The 20,984-nt window shown below is 37.8% G+C and overlaps 1 protein-coding gene across 1 annotated transcript in view; it reads left to right on the forward strand.

Moving 5' to 3' along the window:
• The first annotated feature begins 914 nt into the window (after positions 1-914).
• The window catches only part of Gycbeta100B (guanylate cyclase soluble subunit beta-1-like), a 34,995-nt gene continuing 14,925 nt past the window's right edge, over positions 915-20,984 (forward strand). Inside the window, exons 1-8 of the mRNA XM_083130289.1 lie at positions 915-1,004; positions 5,238-5,311; positions 8,299-8,399; positions 10,623-10,741; positions 11,707-11,862; positions 13,926-14,079; positions 17,231-17,385; positions 19,404-19,553. Of these exons, the coding sequence (XP_082986415.1) occupies positions 1,002-1,004; positions 5,238-5,311; positions 8,299-8,399; positions 10,623-10,741; positions 11,707-11,862; positions 13,926-14,079; positions 17,231-17,385; positions 19,404-19,553 (912 nt within the window). The 5' untranslated portion in view covers positions 915-1,001. The remainder of the gene's footprint in view (positions 1,005-5,237; positions 5,312-8,298; positions 8,400-10,622; positions 10,742-11,706; positions 11,863-13,925; positions 14,080-17,230; positions 17,386-19,403; positions 19,554-20,984) is intronic.

The raw sequence follows: 20,984 nt of genomic DNA on the forward strand, positions 1-20,984 counted from the left end.
GTATGCCCTTTTTTGGTGTGACATACCTTAAATTTAAATGTTTATTGCCAGCAATATATCTATCGTGTGCAACACTGCAACAGAGCGAGAGATCAACAGACAGCAGATATGGTTTCCCAGGGGAAGGGAAGCACAGGTAGTCGCAATCGCATGTCTCTTGTCATCCAGTGTCTGTGGATTTGTGGGATACACATCATTCTTCACAGTTCCACATAGGTAGAAATGTAACGTTGTTAAATCGGGAGAATTTGGTGGATACTCGACACTTCTTAACGTTGCTCGGAAGAAAAAAAAAATCACCTCTGTCATATTGTGTACACTAATTCCTACCATCTGGCGGGCTGTGATGGAACTAAAAACAATAGAATGCCTATCCGCGCTCACATATACTCAACATGGACATTGCAGCTTCAATTATGAAAAGTCAAAACAAATTTTAATAGTTTCTCTGTTATTAACATATTGATTTTTCTATTTGATTTTTTGCCATTTCGGAAAACATTGAGCTTTGTATAACAATAAATAACATAATTATATCCGTTAAAAGTTATTTTTGTGCAATTTCCATTCCTTTCTCTAGTAATAGTAGCGCAAAGATGTAGCGTGTAGTTTGAACATAATATTTAGTAATAAAGAAAAGAGTTGTTATACATACTCGAAGCTTAAACTAACCGAGAACCTGTAAAAGATAGTTGCGCACACATTACTGCCATCTCTTGGCGAGAGTTGGAACTGAGCGCAAATGGGGAAGAGCAGAGTTTTCGCAAGTGATGTGAATCGATGTCAGAGCTGGAGAGCTGCTGCTCCGGACGAAAGCTGTGTTCCTCGGACTCTCGCTTCCAAGTTGTTTCATGTGGAAAGAGGAACGGCGATATGCAGTGTGCTAACGAGAAACCGATGACAGCCGACGGGAAATAAGTCTCCCGTTGATATATTTTCAGGCGGGTATTTCGCTGAGGTTTTTAACAGCTCGTGCGCAAGATAAGTAGAGAGAATTCGCTATGGTAAGTACTTTTCTCTTATTAACTTTGTTTTGTGGCTTTAGAAAGAAACTTTAAAATTAATGACTCGGCTAGTGGATGAAAAATAGTTTGCAATTGCGAAATATTAATCAACTTTCGTGTTTTTGCTCGATAGAACTCACAAATAAAAGTATTTGGAAGCTTGTGTTGGGTTAGAAATGTAGTCTCGATTGTACAATAAAGAGAAAAAGTGTGTGTCGTTGATCGATTTATAGATTTTTTTAAGTCCACTTTATGATATTCACGTTAAACTGGCATGTTTAATGCATACAAACCTGTAGATACGCTCATTAGAAGATGCAAGCGTTAAAGCTCTACTTAATTTGCTACGAGGTCCGTAATGTACAAAAAGGCTAATCGGGACTACACAGACAGTTTAAAGTGAGATCAGAACCACCGTACCTGTACCTCGAACCCGGGACCCCTTGATTACAAGGCATGCTGCAATTAAGAACGGAATCTGGTGTAGCGTGAACTTGGAGACAAGTTCGCTGAAACGGACATGCATTTCTTGCCGTAATTGTATCCTGAAACGCTTAAATAACTCGAGGATTTGCTTTGTATGTGCGACTTACTTTTGCTTTCGTCTGTACATAAAATATCCTGAGTACATTCAGAAACAGATCCATTATATTTTTCTGCACAGCAAACACGTAAGTAAATATTCCTCTCGGCATACTTGAATATCCTCAGAAATGTTGCCGTTCATATATTTGCGGCTTATCATCTACTGCACGTAAGGTGTTCCGCATTACATAACAAGTATGTCTTGGGTATATTTCGGTAAAACCTTATCCTGTTGGGAATTACAAAATAAAAACTGTTGAGTCACGGTCTGGAGGCTGTGCAACCCGCGAAACGAAGAATTGATTACAAAAACATTACCGTTGTATCAGCACAATCATTATTTTTAAATGCAGAACGTGTAAACAGCGAAGTTTGTGTTTTGATAATTCCAACTTCGCTTGCCAATATACATGAAGGGAACACAATACAAACCACAATAATTTCCGTCAGTGTTCTTGCAAGAAAAGAAACCTCTGCTTATACGATATTATTAGAATAATTAAATCAAGAAGACTTAGGTGGGCAGGTCATGTGGCACGAATGGGAGAGGAAAGAAGAGTTTTACAGGATTCTTGTTATGAAACCTGATGATAAGAGACCTGTAGGAAGGCCAAGACGAAGATGTAGAGATAACGTTGAGATAGCCGGAAAGGAAATCGGTTAGGATGGAAATGATTGGATTGATCTTGCCCAGGATAGGGACAGATTGAAGTCTTGTGTTGCTGCAGCCATGAACCTTCGGGTTTAAGAAGGCTAGAGAGCTAGTTAGCTTTGTGTACGTCATTTTTGCGCCTCTATGTTAATAGCTACGATGATAATTAAATACTACATTGGTGAAATTGATTGCAAAACCGACACATAGCAAAAAAAAAGTGTCTTACAGAAGATTCAAACCCACTACACCATGGATGTTGTATTTTTGTTCTTTTTGCGTAATTTTTCTGACGATTTTGGCTAATCGCAACGATGAGGATGACTGATTAGATAAAACTTATGGAGAAACACAAATAAATCTATGTCCAGAATGGATCTCGAACCTCGGAACTTCGAGGACGAAATTAAAAGTCGACCATTTAACGCGCTTTTTTAATGTATTTATTACATATTATTGTGCATGGTATACATTTCAGGACATTATGAGATGTATATTACATTTAGGAAATTTGCATATAACATACCTCTTTTACATCGAGGATTCATTTGATATTCCTGGTGCAGATAACTGATAAATTGGGTGTGAAAATTTTGTTGCCTATATATGGATACAAAAAGAGTATATTGCCCTAAGAGCCATTGTATACTGTGACGTTTTGTTCTTGGGTAATATGTAAAGGAAGGGTATCAAAGAATATCTACTGTAATGTTCTGATGTACGACAAATTATACTCACGTGTTTTTTTTTTAATATATATCCAGGATTTTTTGATTAATTGACATTCACTTAGCTTATGCACTAAGTTATCTGGTACATTACATGTACCGCACATTGGATTATCTACTAATTTTATATCATAAAGTTTAGCTGCAGTAGGCAATGAATATTTTGTGTACAATTATATACCACGCTCTAGGCTGCTACACCACGGTATGGAATCTGGCGAGGTGACCTTAAAATTAAGGATCATGGGTTCATATCAGCGGTTCGAAATACACGTAGGTAATAACTGTTGATCTGATCTCGTTACTGCATTCGTGTAATGCGTATGTTTATAGAATCATAATTATTTCAACATGTAAAATTCTTCAAATATAAACAGTGAACTTAAGAAACAAAAAGTTGGTATACACCATGCCTCTGATACAATACGCAAACAGTATGAAACAAATTACACAACTGAATATTTCTGGGCCAGTCACAATGTATCTTGTGGTGTTCCATTTCAGTGCAATGGACGGCAGAGAAAGTTAGGTTTGGTGTTACGTAATTTCCCTTACGAGAGCTGCTCAGCACTATATAATTTTGGGAATTTTCTTTCTAAGGTGAAATGATCCGATTTACAAGCAAGCACGATTTTATCTCTAGACTACAGGACACTGACGTCATCTTTAGTGAATAGCTAAGGACAAGACCACTTTATTCAAGTATCCTCCCCCCCCCCCCACCCGCCTTTCCAGCATATTTGACTCTTCCTCAATGTTAAATTTACCGGGTGATCCGTTTGAGATGTCAGAAAAGTCAACCGTTGTGTACAATAGGTTAATGTACGTATCTCTGAGCAGTTTGTTGTAATATATGCAGAAAGGATGTAAGTTTTGACTGAGTGCAGACTTACAGACTTCAGCCATGTGGCTGTACTAGTGTGCATATAACACTCGAAAATTTCACATCCCATACGATACATTGTGCGCTGTTGTAGCGTGACCGCCATCTTTATCTGCCATGAACGCTAGCGCCACGCGGCTTAAGTCTGTAAACCTGCTCTCACTCAAAACTTACATCCTTTCTGCATATATTACAACAATCTGCTCAGAGATACGTACATTAACCTATTGTACACAACGGTTTACTTTTCTGACATCTCAAACGGATCACCCGATATATCCCTTATGGCGTTGCTACTGCCTGCATACAAATAAAAATTCAACACGAGAGGGCATCGTTTATTTAGTAAAAATTTACACGACATGAACTTAAATATCTACAAATTTACACAATGGTTGTTTAAAATTTTAATGTTATCTAATAAATGTCAGTGTAAATACGAAGAATGCCGCATTTACACACCCAAGGAATAAATGCTAATGCAATTTCACAGCAATCACTTTATTAGTGGAATAGAATGAGATATATATTTTACGAAACAAAAACAAATTTGGGAGACATTTCACCTAAATCTTTGATTTTCTGATCAAACTATGATTAAGATATTCCGTCTTCTACGAAATCAACTTTCATCAATTGTTCATTGCGATAGCATTACTATGAAAATGAAGATGAAAATCCCATTTTTTCATTTTGTGATAATGGCAGTATACACATTCAAAGTCATTCGTTCAAAACATTTCATTCGTCGACGCACTGAGGTATGCAATCCTTCATTCTGTTCATTCAGAGTTGATTATTGCAGTTTAAGTAAATTCGATATGAATTAGTATAGTGCCGTGTGTATGCATGGTGTGTGTGATTAGTAAAATATTTTCTATTTTTCAAAACAATTCTTCTCAGATGTCTAGATTATTAGTAAATTAATGATAAACATGGAATTATTAGTAAAAAATACGAAATTGTATTGGACTAATCCGTGATTAACTACTTAACGGTTGCTCCTATCGAAAAACGAAGACAACCTTAAATAAAGAAGACATTTTAAGCTTTCATTTGAAAAAAAGAACATTGAAATCGGACCATTGGTTTCAGAGATACAGTCGTTTTTTCGAAAGTCAACTTCCGCCATCTTGGATTGGCCGCCATATCTATTAGCTACCACTCTGAAATGGCAATCATGTTTCTTTTGTGTCCTTACACACCCATATAACTGGCATAAAGGAAAATTAGTATCCATAAATTATATCGAATTCTTGAATTTGGTCACTGGTCCACAGATTAATATATCATTTATACTTTCACATTGTTGTACATAACAATGTAAAGAATTTTCCTCGATATTCAGTGTTGTATTTACTATTGTTTCTCTTTCTTCCATGTAGTACGGTTTTGTGAATTACGCCTTGGAGTTGTTGGTGCTCAAAACATTTGGCGAAGAAACGTGGGAAAAAATCAAGTAAGTTAAAATTTTTAACCCTCGTCTCTCGTTTCACTAAATGTACCAGGTCTGTTCAAAATGTTGCTAGAAGCGCGAGACTACTTCAAAGGGATGACGTAATGGAGTTCAGACCGTGCCGACGAATTTATTAAAGTATCTACCGTTGAGAAAGTACTACTAATTAGGAATGAGAAATTAGCAACATTTAAATCATGAAATGTATCCCTTCTATGTATATTTTATCTTTCCCTCGAGAAGAACTGAAACTTCGTAAAGTAGGGTGTTCCTAGAGTGCGTTCGTTTTGGTCCTGGGCCGAGATAGCGCGAGACATGGCGCAGATACCGGCATTTTCGTCCCGTAACGTCTCGTTTATTTACGCACATAGCTTTAGCATGCAGACAGTTATATTTATATTGCATAATGAGTACTAACCTCATAGTGTTTAGAAGATGTGATGTAACATTAATAGTTACAGATTATGTACTATTTATTACTATTATCTTTAAAGGTTTTTAGTGAGGGAAAAAGTGAGAGCAAAAAGGAAAATGTTGCCCCTTGAAAAGGGAAATTATGCCCTCAGATTGTGGCAACACTGCTGCCAGGTTATTGAAATTTTCGGCGAAATTTTTATAATTTCCCCCTGAATTCGTCACCGATAGATAGGATAATCTGGACTAGACCTACAGAAATGGAATCCGAATCACAATGTGCCATGTATCGAACCAATGAAGTAACGTTAACGTTGTTATCAATGAGGTACATTCATTCATTTCTCGTTGAGATAGTCCAGAGTTAAGAAAGCGACTACAAATATCTATAATGGACGGGGAAAAGGTTACAAGTAAGAAAAATGATTTTACAGAAGGGAAAAAGCATGAGGTTAGGTTTGCTATGTTACACTAGATTTAGTTAAGTTAGATTTAACATACATCCTATTTACCTGTTACTTGCGCTACCTCAATGACCAAAAATTAGCACTTATTTTGAGCAAAATTGGACTTACATCCGCCTGCCTCTCTTAGGGCAGAAATATAAATATATTTCACGTATTTGTTGTGTAAGAGCTTTACCATTCCAATTTTATTTGTTATTATTACAGTAAAATCTCGTTAATCCGGACCCCCGATAAGCCGGACTTCGCTTAATCCTTACAGGCAAAAGGCAAAAAAAAAAGCAGAATGCAAGTTTTTAAATGTGGCTAGAAGTCAACAAGGGAATTTCCCAAAGAAAAGGCAGTCAACCACTGATGAAATTCTGTTTCCCGCAGACTTTGTGTAGTGTATTTAGGCCTATGCCATTTTAATACACCATAATAAACGTGTTTTGTTGCTACAAACTGAGTTTTAATCCACTTTCTACTGTTCTTTTAGGTTATTTCAATTAATCCGGACTTTCGTTAAACCGGTCAACTTATCCCCCCATTAGTTCGGATTAACGAGGTTTTACTGTATTAATTACTTTAGCGTGGCTTTTCTTCCATTTTAGTCTAATCGCGACAATAAGGATAAGTGGCGATTTTGTTTTATTTGTTGTTTTAAGTCCACTTTATGCACAGAAAGCCTAATCGGGACTGGGCCTACAGTTTAAAGTGGGACCCGAACTACCGTGCCATGTACCCCCACCATGAGTGATAAAATTGATGAAGAGACACTCGGAAAGAACACCCAGGCCATAATTCGAACCAGGGACCCCTCTCTAAAGTTCTCTTCTCTGTCTCTTTTGGATAAACGAGAGAAACTCCGTACACAGAAGGGAGTAAAAAACTAATAACAACTGCACTTTTATGACAAAAGCACATTTAAAACCATGTGAAAGTAACCAGATGTAACAATAAACTCGAAATTTTTATGTTCCTGCTAATGGATTATTCATGTATATTGCTCACCTCCTCCTCATTTGCCCAAGCAACGCCGAAACCTTTCCCGCGGCCCACGCGAGAGAGAAAAATCATGTAGCAAGAACTTGATCTCGAGAGAAATGTATTAAGGCCTGAAAATTTGAAACCTCTGTCGGAGGAGCTCCCTTCCGCGATGCAATATTCATCCGACCAGGACAGGTCCCCGAACCCTAATGGAATATCGGGAAGGTTCAAATGAAATATTTAGCCCCAATCGTCCCAAGTTCCGATACTAGCTCCAACATTTCACTCAATCAGTGGGAAACAGTGGCGTATTTACTGGGGAGTTATGGGGCCGGTCTCTTCGAGAAATTTTATCTGTCCCTTAAATATTCCTCTCGCTGGAGATTTGGATGCAGTAAATTGGTTAAAAGATGCACTACAATGTTTTATTTGTTGACCATTTCTCTCATTTTTGTCCCTCTGGGATAATCGCGACGATGAGGAAACAAAACAGTGAATTGTGGACTTTCGGAATAGACGGGAAATGTGTAGCAAAACGATCAGATTCACGAAATATTTGTAATAGCTTTTTAACATGTTGCAAAGTTGGATTTATGTTAATATTGAAAATACGTTTTCGTGCACTTTTCGTGCACCAATTGCCATAGTTACATGTATAATTTTGGTTTCTTTGAAATGATCTGTCGGTCTGCTCAACTGATGCATTTTAGTGCACCAAACGAACAGAAGCTTAAAAAAAAGCACCTTATGACACATGTCTGTATAACTTCTTGCCATGCAAGCTTACTTCAATGCATCCAAATATGCATTACAAGGAAAGATGTGTTAGTAGGTCCACGAAACAAATAATTTTTTGTGCCAACGGACCTAATTTGAGTTCTGTGCGTAAAAAAGTTGCGTATAAAATGTGCTTGTGGCCGAAGTGACCTGTTACCACTTAAAATTCCTTTCTGTGTACCACGTGCCATCAAAATACGACCTCTCGACTAGTCTAGTGTTCTTTCTTGAAATGAGATTACATAATTCATTATGTGTTTCAAAATGATTAACCTCATGCAAAAGTTTCTGGCTATGCTCTGTATATGAATGTATGTAAATATTTGTATGTATCTTCTTTCCTCAAATATATCGTCTCCTTTGCAGAAAAAATGCGGATGTTTCTATGGAAGGACAATTCCTGGTGCGACAGATATATGAAGATGAAATCACGTATAACTTAGTATCCGCAGCTGAAAAGGTCCTGGGTTAGTATACACATACATATACAGTGCGTATTATATCACTAATTGGAACTCAATGGTTATTGATGAAAAGATTCTCTCGGATATGGATCAGAATTCTGCCCTGAGGATGAGAGTGACGTTAGCTCTAGAAAGATCGGAAACCTATCCCAAACTCACTTCCACCCTGAAAATAAGAGTGACGTTAGCTCTCAAAAGCTTGCAAAACTTTCCCCAACTCACTTCTACCCTGAAGATCACGTTAGCTCTCGAAAGTTCTGAAACCTTTCCAGAACACAATTCTACCCTGAAGATTACGTTAGCTCTCGAAAGCTCGGAAACCATTCAGAATACAATTCTACCCTGAAGATGAGAGTAACGTTAATTCTCTAAAGTTCGGAAACCTTTCCAGAACACAATTCTACCCTGAAGATTACGTTAGCTCTCGAAAGCTCGGAAACCATTCAGAATACAATTCTACCCTGAAGATGAGAGTAACGTTAACTCTCTAAAGTTCGGAAACCTTTCCAGAACACAATTCTACCCTGAAGATTACGTTAGCTCTCGAAAGTTCGGAAACCTTTCAGAACTCACTTCTACCCTGAAGATCACGTTAGCTCTCGAAAGCTTGTAAACCTTACAGAACTCACCTGGTCGATATTTCAAGAGATCTTTTGCCAGGACGACTTCCTTCAGAATCTGGTACTTACCGTTATCCTGTCATATCCTCCGGTGTCGTAGAGAAAGTCCCAGATTTTCCATACCTACAAAGATAAAATTCATCTTTTAGCTTCGTCCATTAGATAAAAATGGCAGATATCAGTTTAAGCATCACGAGGAAATTTAACAAATGCATTTTTATTTTTAATTTTACGTCACCTATCTACAAATTTAAGCAATCCTGACGATAAGGTTGAATGATGATTAAATGAAAGGTCGTAGGACAAAAATCAGTAAGTCCAAGCTCGTCAAACTCCAGAATAGTTAATTTTTATTTGCGAAATGTTGCTGAACATGTAAATGAAAATCTACAAAAAACACATGCTTTGATGAATGGAAGTTTCAAATCAATGAAACGAAGAAAAGCACGTTGTAAAATCCAGTATAGCATCCTGCAGCAATGACGCCACTCGCTTAAGACAGAAACTTGACTTACCTGGTTTTACCCCCTGACCCTTCAAATGAAATTGAACAAGAGCTGTAGCATCACAATAGCAGTGACGTGACTATGGATGTCGACTAAGGTCCAAAGACCTCCTACTGCCTAAAAACTATAGAAGTAACTGCTAAAAAAATGGCGGTAACAGTTAGATATATTGAAAACACACTTCTTCAAATTTACAGGAGAAATGACGGGAAAGTACTTACGGAATTGAGTTCCTGTGGACTTTAGGAAGCTGGGAATACTGTTTCTATCATTCATGCAACTTATTCGGCCGGTAAATAATGTCATTTTCGACATTAATGTATCTCCGTTGCACGATAGCTCGTGCCACCATTACCGTCGACTACGTGAATCAAATGTTCCGTGCGTTCGAATATGTAACCCCCTGTCAGTGTAGCAACCACGCGGTAGTTTTACCAGATGACGTGTGAGCAGTTTTTATTTCTCAATTTAATTTTCTGTTTGCCTAACCTAACTGAACCTAACCTAACCTTCCGTGAATGGTTTGTGGATCAATTTTCGCTTAAAAACCTTTTGTGAATAGTTTGTGCGGCATTTTTCGGTTCATAAGTTTGGAAACACTGCATATCAGCTGACGACACTGCATATCAGCTGACGATAGACAACGTGAGTCAAGATTTGCCCGCCATTAGCAACGACCAATAAATACTTGTAATGTGAAAAATTAAAAGCGTAATTTTCAGTGAAAAAACAATCTCAAGTTGAAAAATGTTCCGCTATGCATATAAGGTAAGTACAAATGTAAATAATTCGGAAATAAACGAGTTAAATGTGTTTTCACTATATCTAACTGGTACTAAAAACGCAACCCCACTATTCCATTAGGAGAGAGTAAAAAAATCTCTAAGTTCAAGAAACTCTTTAAGATTTCTTCGTAAAAAGTAAAGTTGAAATTGCTTACATTTAAACTTCAGAATAGTTCTTTAACAATCTTGAAGTTAAGAGTCCTAAAATAAAAATACAACCTGAAACAACGACCTTTCGTTACACTAACGCCATCTCTTTGTTCAAATATTAACTAAAGAGATTCCAGAGCTTTATATCTTTGTTTCCCTTTCCAGAAATTCCAGCGAATGCTATTCTGGAACTGTTTGGGAAGATGTTCTTCGATTTCTGCCAAGACTCGGGATTTGACAAGATACTTCAAGTGCTCGGAGCAACACCAAGAGATTTCCTACAGGTCTGTGGATTACTAAATAAGACTTTAAATGCCACATTTATTTCCTGCTTTCTTATTTTTACATAGCTATGCACTAAAAAAGTTTTATTTATGGTCGAAATTGTTTTCCCAACGCTAAATGGCAGGAGAGTTCCTAATGATATTAATTTATTCTGTTCGGAAAACAGTAAAAAACAGCATAATACACTAATAGTATAAAATCAACAGAATATCTGGACTCACTCTTCATTTCAAATAGTCTTTAATATCTTACGTACATATACTATAACTTTACATATAACTATATCGCTTTCCTTACTGATGATTTTTGTAATAAAAAATAGAATCTATAATTTATGTAAACTACTATTGTATTTATTGGTTTTGCAAATCTATTGTCAAAGTAACAGTGAATTTGTGCAGCGCAGTTGCATACAGTCTGTGTAAAATAGCAGTTTGTCGAGGACTCGATGCTACAAACGAAGTCTCAATAGGTAATACATAATTAAAGCTCACTTTATGCCAGGATAGCGTAATTGGGACTGGAACTACAGTTTAAAGTGGTATCTTAGCTACTATGTGCCTACACCAGGTACGAATCTGGGCCCTCTTCATTACAAGGCGACGGCGTTAGCGCTGCGCAATCGGGGAGGCTTACATGTTCCTTATGCGTTCTTCTTGCTATGTGGGACGGTGTGAATGAATGGTGACTAACAGTGATGGCGATGTGCACGGAGAAACTTTACCCTTGTTTTAAGTTACATTTAAAGAGAGGGGAAGAGGGTTGAAACCTGATACCCTCCTAAAATGCACCACAGTCTTTGAAATATTGCGAACACACACAAAGGGAACAGACACAATGACGAACATTTTATAAGAAAAAATCTCTGAGGTGAGTATTGTTGAAATAAACCCTAATTCTCTCGACGACACACACTTCCATACCCTTGAAGGAATATCTTAATGTCATACATTTTCTGTTACAGAATTTAGATGCCTTACACGACCACCTAGGGACTCTGTACCCCGGCATGAGAGCGCCTTCCTTTCGTTGCACGGAACGGCCAGAAGATGGCTCCCTCATCCTTCACTACTATTCAGACAGACCTGGACTTGAGTATATAGTCATAGGTATAGTAAAGGTATGTTTCATTGCTAGAAATATTGGTACTACTTTACTATAGGGGTGACACCTATAAATCATTTATTTCGCACTTCTTTACATTGCTAACGTACTATTCTGAAATGCGGAACATTTCTTTTGGTGAAATAATGAATTTCTAACGACAATAATGTATATTTCTTACATTTACGAGTACTTACTGTTACTCGTTATTTATATTCTGTAACACACATTATGGCGATAGCGTACTGGCTCATCGCGCGTTGTAAGTGTGTTTTGTCGATTTATGCAGTGTTGCAACCTTGTTTGCCGGAAAATACCTACTTTCGTGCCCGGATTTGAAATTATGCTAATACCTCGCAAACCATTGACGTTAGCCTCACAAATCATTGACGTTAGCCCCACAAACCATTCACGTTAGCCCCAAAAACCATTCACGTTAGCCCCACAAACCAGTTTCCGTAAGTTTAGGTTAGGTTAGGCAAGCATAGTTTTAAAGAAAAAAAATAAAAAATAAAAATACTCGACACGTCATGTTCTATTGAAAACACGGTGAGTTTGAAACACTGACTACGGGGTTTACGTCATCTAACAAACTGAACATTGTGCTCTCGTGCAGAGAGCAAATGGCGGCAGCAGCAACAGCGTGTCGGACAGAGATTTTTGCAGAAAACAACATGCATTCGCATTAAAATGGATCAAAACTACATTCACGAAGTTCCACAACGCTACAGAAAATGATTTGCGTAAGTACTTTCTCCTGTAAAAAGTAAGAAATCCGTCACCCCTATATGAAAGTGTTACTGAAATATTTTCCTTATAAAGTAAAATATTTTAACTATAATATATGAATAATGTTTCATTTTGTTATTTTAATTTGTATTTCTGCTACGTTTTGTTAACTAACAGCCACTAAAATTAATTTCTAAGAGCTCTAAACCTGGCTTTCCTAACAACAACTCCTAGCTTATAATTCCGCTTAAGTCTAATAAAGCATGTGTGATTAGGTTAGAAGGGCCAGATTTACAGCTCATAATAATTAATTTTAGTGACTAAGCTGGATGTTTCCCGCACCATATCCCTGTGTCCAGACGCTAGAGCCTTCTAAGCCTGCAAAAATAGTCCAAAGTAAGCATGACTCGTGGGTGCTTTTTGAGAGATTTCTTCCTTACACCCGATAAAATAATATTTTAAAATATACAATCTCGTTACAAATTGTTAGTCCAATATATTAAGTATTGCCAACTACATTCAATTCAGATTGATATTACTGAGGTATATACGAGTAGAATATATGAAGTAAAATTCCCGAAGAGATTCCCGACACTGTATGTAGCCATGGGTGCCCGGAAAGGTAGGGTCAAGGGGGACCACTGCCCCAGGAAAATGAATGTCGATGTATATATTTTACACATACAGTATAAATCCATTCCAGACAGAGTAATTTATGATGTTGTAAGGGCGTTGCAGGAACAAGATAACTTCAAACTGAAATAAAGTTTTCTGAAGGGAACAACATAATTATGTGGGAATGGGAAAATATGCCTCGTACGTCCTATGTTAAAAAAAATATCTTGCTGGCTCCTCCCTGGAAGAAATCCTGATTATGTTCATGTTTGTAGGTGTTCGTTTTGCTAAGGGCACATGTTTTGATGACGTGGTTTCTTTTAAACACTAATTTTGAAATAGGTATTCTGTCTCGGGAATCTCTGGAGGAAGCGAACGAAAACAAGTCCTCTGCGCAAGTAGTGGCTCGAGAGGGCTCTACCAATGAACGCGCAGCTACCAACTGTTTGCAGAAGTTCTCACTGCTTTGCTCCACCAACTCGCTTTCGTCTCTTCTTATCCGTTATGCGCGGTCTTGCTCCACAGATTCCAGGGACAAGGACGGAAGGGCAAACTTGGGATATATTTATGGTGAAAATTAATTTTGCAGATGTTATATTATTCCTGTGTACCCAACGCCGGAAATGTTCGTAATACACGCGAATCAAAAACGTTTAATGTGCATACTGCTTACGAAATATTATTGCACATAATACACATTGCGATAGGTATAACTAAACGATTTTTTTTACACAGGCGGTTGCTATCAAACTCCACAACACGGTTGTTGAGGTGGATATTCTCAGGACCAAGGAGGAATGCGACCACGTCCAGTTCATCATCACTGAGAAGGCTGGTGGGATCAAAGAATCAGCTGCAGAACTCGACGAGTTGGAAACACTGTCTCTGGGTAGGTACTTATCTCAATATGATTTCATATGTGTGTAATTAGTACCTCTCGCACCTTACAATCAAGCTTACCATGAATAGCGAGTTGCTCCATAAACTAGGACGAATGATCAGTGAGCTACATCAACCCAGTTCGATCCCACATACCGAAAGGTATGTTTGTTACGTGGTGATATGCTGGGTAGATGTGTAGCTCACTGATCTTTCGTCCTCGTTTTTGGAGCAACTCGCTATTCATGGTAAGCTTGATTGTAAGGTGTAAGAGGCAGTGATGTGCCGTAGACTGTAAGTTTACGTCTACATGCGTTGTCTACACGTAATCTACGCGTAGATTACATTGGGTTGTACTTTACATAGACTACGTAGACAATCTAAAGTGCATTAAAATTAATTTTCAAGGGTTTCATGAAATGAAAGTGACATTTTCAACTATATTGGTTCCTAACAACAAAATTTCTCTTCTCTTCTATCATCAACTATGGAAGAAGATAAATAGTATGCAAAAAATAACAACAGATGGCAGTCGTGAGGCAAGAGTGGTCTTTTCCCCATAAAGCACTAGAATATTTCCTATATTAGGTTTCTTCGTAGGTGAGAAATTGTTCGAATTTGGAGGAAAGAGTATGAAAAGTTCTCCTTACACATCAGCAACTGATACGTAGTATAATTTTCTTTTAATTCCACGGCGCTCTTTGCTAAGTTATCATCTTTCGAAAAGGTTGTTTACGTAGATTATGTAATCTACGTGTATAACATAGTCTACGTGTAGAATGTAGACTATCGTTGTTTACGCGTAGACGGACATCAATGGTGAGAGGTACTAATTACTGCTGTGTGGTGTTTACGCACACAGCTGGAAATTGGAAAGTATGTATGTAAAAGTGTATATCTTTTGACCTAGGTTCAAGCCAACGGTTGGGTTCTCTCAACGGCTTCTCCGTTGGAAAGGTAACAATAGGACTTGCCCCGGTGGTTGGCGGGCGGGTCGTTTGTCGGAGGTATAAATACCGGTTCCGACTTTTTACGGTCTCTCTTATGCTCTCAGATTTTCAGGCTCACAGATGGCAGAAAGTGGCCGTCCCTCAACGGATTGACAGTTTTTTGGATGCTGCGATACACACAGAGCGTAAGCGCCTTAGCTATGCGTAGGGACCTCTGCGTGATAAACTGCGGGGACGGGTTAGCGCTATGGTAAATGGTGCGCTCGTAGAATGAAGTCTTGATAAATGCAATTCTCTGTGTTATGGGACAAAAGGCCACCGGGAGCAGTTGATATTGGATGTGTTATGAAAAGATGTATATACGGCAAAGGGTAGAAGTGTAAATAAATGTTGTATATAAACAGATAACTCATTGAGACGTTATTATTATCAATATTGCACATACGTATATGAATGGCAAAACACACCACCTGAGTTTTAAACCCCTAAAGACTGGATCAGCATGGCTACTGAAACGGTATACCTGTCTGTCTATGGAGCGTCTCAACCTTAAATGTCAGTATGGGTTAAATGGAGCGCGGCGTTGCCAGATAAACAAACGGAGGAGCATCGAGTCGCTGTTAATCGCTAATGATTGTGACAAATTTACTTCCTTAATATCGTATAGTAAATCTTCAAAATCTATGTATTTGATGCATTAAAAAAAGCGATAGTTACTTCAAGATTTGCATGTAAATCTTTATATTTCGACGTAACTATTTACCATTTTACATTTGCATCATATGTGTAATACACGCAACTATTATTACTTCTTTCGTTGAATGTTGTATCTTTAACATAAACAGAATTAAATAAACACAAAACAAACATTAAGATATATTTTTTTCCGGAAAATAAAGCACACTGCACTTCCTACGAACCGGGGCAAATGCCTGCAACTGAATTGTAACCTCGTTGGCGTGCAATGAATTGATACGCGAGACAGCCCGCATAAACAAACTACGATTGCGGAATAAATAACGGTGCTGTGTAGTAACAATGCCTTCTAAAAATAACTTCAAACAATTGTCAACACTTTTCTTGCTTGGTCTGCACGTGTATCGCGACAAACCGAAAACTTTCTCGCTAACCAACTTTTTCGTGTGTCCTCCTCCGTAGTCGAGTGGGTTAAGGCGTTCACTCGTCTTGAGATCGTTCGCTGCGGGACGGCGTAGGTTCGAATCCGGCTCTGGTCGGAATTTATTCGGCCTACGTATAGGGCCGGTGGCAACCCACCATCGTGAGGAAATTGGGAAGCTCCGAGTGAGTGAGCGTAACCCGGTCAAGAAGACCTACAATAACGGCTGGGGGTTCGTCGGGCTGATCACCCGTCACCCCAATACTGGTCTAAGATCTCCACGCGATAATAGGTGACGGCGGAACAGTGTGATGGCTAAATGCCTGCGATTTTGAGTTCTTTGTACTTAATATTTTCAATTATTTTATAAACTATTATTGTATAACATTTTGAGACTTTACTATGCTTTGATCTTATTAAAATTAATATGTTTAATATGAAATGTTTCCCTCACATAAAAAGTTCAAATTTAACAAGTTATGCTTCGGAAAGTACAGGTTTCATCATCGTCATTCTCGTTTCAAAGTTACTCAAATATTTCATTCTTTTTCGTTATTACTCTTTATGGGTAGCGACAGTTTCTGTCCGAGGTAAATTATTAAATACCAGCAATCCGCACAGAGCTTTGCCATATTTATATTACACATGTATGTTTAATATTTGTCTGCAAGGGTTGTTCTTGAGCCCGTTTATATCGCAAGACAATCCTATCAAGACAGTATATAATATAAACAGCGCCACCTAATGAGAAGTTTTGTTCATACACACTTTTTCCGGGAATCTGTGGAGCAAACGAACGAAAACAAGTCTGTGCGCAAATAGTGATTCGACCAATGAGTTGTGAAAGGGGAAGTGAGTGGCGAAAACGCGGCTGCACCGTTAGCATCAGGGCGAACTCCTTTGCTTCGCCCACTAGCTTTCTCCCCTTCTCTATCGTTATGCGCGACGTTGCTCCACAGATTCCCGACACAGGGTGTAAACGAAGTGTAAGTTTTCAGGGAGTAATGTTTTGCCTCTAAAGATTGCAAATGAAGCAGTAATCTTGCTTATTGCAGTTATAGGTAGACAACAAATGATTTCAAACTGATTTTCAGAGCCCAAAGTGAGCCCAGCCACCTTCTGCAGGGTCTTTCCCTTCCATATCATGTTCGACAGAGACCTCAACATCATCCAAACAGGGACCACAGTGGCAAGAGTCATGCCAAAGGTCAACGAAACATGCTGCAAAATTACGGATATTCTCGACATGGTAAGCCCACTTTTAAAGCTTAGGTAACTCATTTTTTGACTAATATTCTTACATTTTGACGGTTAAGCATAAATTCATGTTATTGTTCAGTAACAGTCTTCGTTACTCGGGTTCCAAATTCAGACACAAATATAAAAGCATTTACGTTACATTTTTGTTATCAGTGTTTCCAACTTAGATTATATGCCACTAAAATTATACATATTGTCTTCATTAAGTCTAATTCTCTTCTTTGCAAAACCACAGTACAGCATTGCAATAATCAGCAAACTTTTAATTACAACACTGCAATGCTTTCTCTTTATAATTTGTGCACTTTGAAAGAAAATACTTGTAAAGGTGTATTATATTAATTTCTAAACATCTGTACATGGAATTGGCCTGTATATTCAAGAATTAAAAATATCAATGAACGAGACTTTAAAAAAAAATCAGATGGAAATCTGTTATGGTCTTCAAGTTACTATGAGAGGGTTAGATTAAGGTCTGAACTTGATTTCACGGTTATTATGAAGTGTTGTCAATTCACCAGTTTCTCATTCCAATATTACGAGTACTTTTTTATATAATAGGAGCATCTAGGGATGGTTCCAGAAACTTGGATATACGTGTAGTATGTGTGTGTATGTATGTGCGTGTGTGTGTGTGTGTGTATATATATATATATATATATATATATATATACAGGGTGTTTCATAAAGGACTTTTCAACTTTGTAATTATATATAAATTTATTCACACGACTTACAGAGCTGGTTTTGGTATCATTTTGTATCAAAGTACATCAAGTTTTTACCCTATAAGTTAGTAAGGTTCAATGTGACTTCCATTGCTAATTTGACAGACATCCCATCTGAAGTCGATTTCTTGCCAAATCCGTTGCAGTATGTCAGGCGTAACTTCCTCAACAGCAGCATAGATTCTTGCTCCGAGATCAGCGAGTGTAGCAGGTACAGGTGGTCTGAAAACTTTATCCTAGATAAATCCCCAGAAGTAAAAATCAAGAGGTGGCAGGTCTGGTGAACGAGGTGGCCATGCAATTGGCCCACCTCGACCTATCCACTGATTTGGAAAGCGGTTACTGAGGAACTCCAGGACGTTGTTAAGCTAGTGTGGCGGTGCGCCCTCTTGCTGAAAGTCAATTTGTAAACTCTGCAAACACTCGCTGGAAGCCAGTAAAGGCAGCCATTTTGGTACAACTGTCGCTAGCACTAGCGGTGCTGTGATTCGGAACTAAGCTACTATGCGAGTCAAAACTTGATGTATTTTGCTACAAAATGACTCCAAAACCAGCTCTGTGAGGCGTGTGAATAAATTTATATATAATTACAAAGTTGAAAAGTCCTTTATGAAACACCCTGTATAATGTACACACAAACACACATATGTTGACAGCTCCAAAGCTGACTTACGTAACCTACTACCGAAAGCATATAATAGTAGAAATAATATGTGAGTAGGTAAGGCTTGGCGCTCTTAAGACTTGGGTGCAGAACATACGAATAAATATTTGACATCATAACGACTGATCCTGACAAATATAAGGACGTCGCCCAAGCTGCTCGTCTAAACAATCATACTATTTAAATTACGGTTAGCAGATGTCACTGCTGTGAAAAATATAACTATATCAAACTTATTAATATTTAACTGAAGAATAATGTTCGGAAAACAACATGTAATATTACTATTTAATACCTTTCAATGTACTTTTCAAAAACACTTCACTAATTTACCGTGAATTAAGATGACACTCATTAAATATATATATATTTATATATGAAAGTAGGATGACAAACTTTATCTATCCTATTAAGCATACTTATTTCAAACTGAATTGGTTACTATATAGTAAGAAGGTACACAAGTTTCGAATTAAAATCCAATAATCTTCTATGTAAATATGTCATTCACTTATATAAAAGTTTCAAAGCAATAACAAGCCAAGTTAGAATAAGTCTACACATATTTTCTTTTTTACAAAATAGAAATAAAATCCATATTTCTTTATGTTGCAGGTTCGCCCCCATTTGGAGCTCACGTTTGAGAATATTCTGGCACACATCAACACCGTGTATGTCCTTAAGACAAAACAAGGGGTTATGCAATCCTCAGCGATTGAGGGAACACAGGACACCCCAGTAGAATTTTCCTTCACGAGACTAAAGGTATATCCAACACAGTAAAGAATTAAAGTACACATCAACAATGAAGTCGATTAAGGATGATTAAAAATTGTTGGAATCAAACGCAGCGGGCTGCGAGGCCCACAATTCTTCCTTTTTTCAAATTTTCAACTGAAAATTTTTATTTTTTATTACATTTTTCACTAGGGTATTCGCAATATTTTTCAATATTGCTTTTGTTCATAAAAACCTAAACGTAATGTAAATAGGAGGCAAAATGCACTTGTTGGGCCTATCAGACGCCATTTTTGAATGCGTGTTATTTGACACACTTATGTCAGTGACAGTGTACAATTGGCTGGTAATAATGGCAATTATTGTAATTGTCAGTGACAGTGTACAAGGGCTGGTAATAATGGCAATTGTTGTAATTAATAAACAATTGCACCTGTAATGATCCTGCGAGGCCATCACAATTATTTACTTTCTGACTGTTATTATTCCAAGTTAATTGCTAATTCTGTCAACGTTATTTGTGTTGACCATTCATTGTAAATGATCTATTGATAATGAGGTGAGGTGATCTGGGTTAGCATATTATGCTGAGTTGTAATGTTAATATGGCCCTGCGTGGTCGCAAGGAATATGTATCATTTATTTTATAATTGTTTATTAACGTTTAGCAGACGTTTATATTCCTTTCCCGGATTCTCTGGAGTAAGAGAACGCGAACGCGTTCTGTGCGCATGTTGAAGGGTGTGCGCCTCGTCCAATGAACGCGCGGAGGGGAGGGGCATCCACGGGAGGGGGCTCATTCGCGGTCCAGTAGTTCCGTAGTAAACATGTCAGCTCGCAAGTCTAGGGGAACTCTGCATTCAGGAGAGCGCCTCATAGTGTTGAATGTGTTCGAGAACAACTTGTTTGAAAAGTTTGAAACACATGGCTTTGTTTTTTTTTACAAATGTTAAAACAAAGTGTTTGAAAGATGTTTTTCAGACTTGTTTACAACACATTTGGATACATGATGTTTCATAGTTTCTGGTTATTTGCATGTTTTTTGAAAATGTATGTTTAAATTTGTTTTAATTTTTTTCTGTTCTTCGTAGCATCAAAAGACAAATAAACGTGCAATATTATTTGTTATTTGTGTAAAACAATACACTGGCCATTGTTAAGAATAAAAGAAGAAATTGGCAGCAGAAAGAGTTTTGCTTTACGGCCGTTACAACGCGCAGCACTTCGTTGCTTTCATCCCGCACCCTTCCCCACCTAGTCTGGCCCCGCCTACAAGCTTTCCCCTCTGCGCGTCGCTACTCCAGAGAATCCGGAAAAGCAGTAGCCTATAATATTATACAGGGCTAGCATAAATGATTCATTCGTTTTGAAAAGGCTATATTTTCAAAAGTATTACACGTACACACATGAAAGATATATGAAAAGAACCACAAACTCACCAAGTTTATACACCCTCTA

Source organism: Lepisma saccharinum, chromosome 10 (genome assembly GCF_977018435.1).
Source record: "Lepisma saccharinum chromosome 10, izLepSacc3.1, whole genome shotgun sequence".
NCBI classification, from domain to species: Eukaryota; Metazoa; Arthropoda; class Insecta; order Zygentoma; family Lepismatidae; genus Lepisma; species Lepisma saccharinum.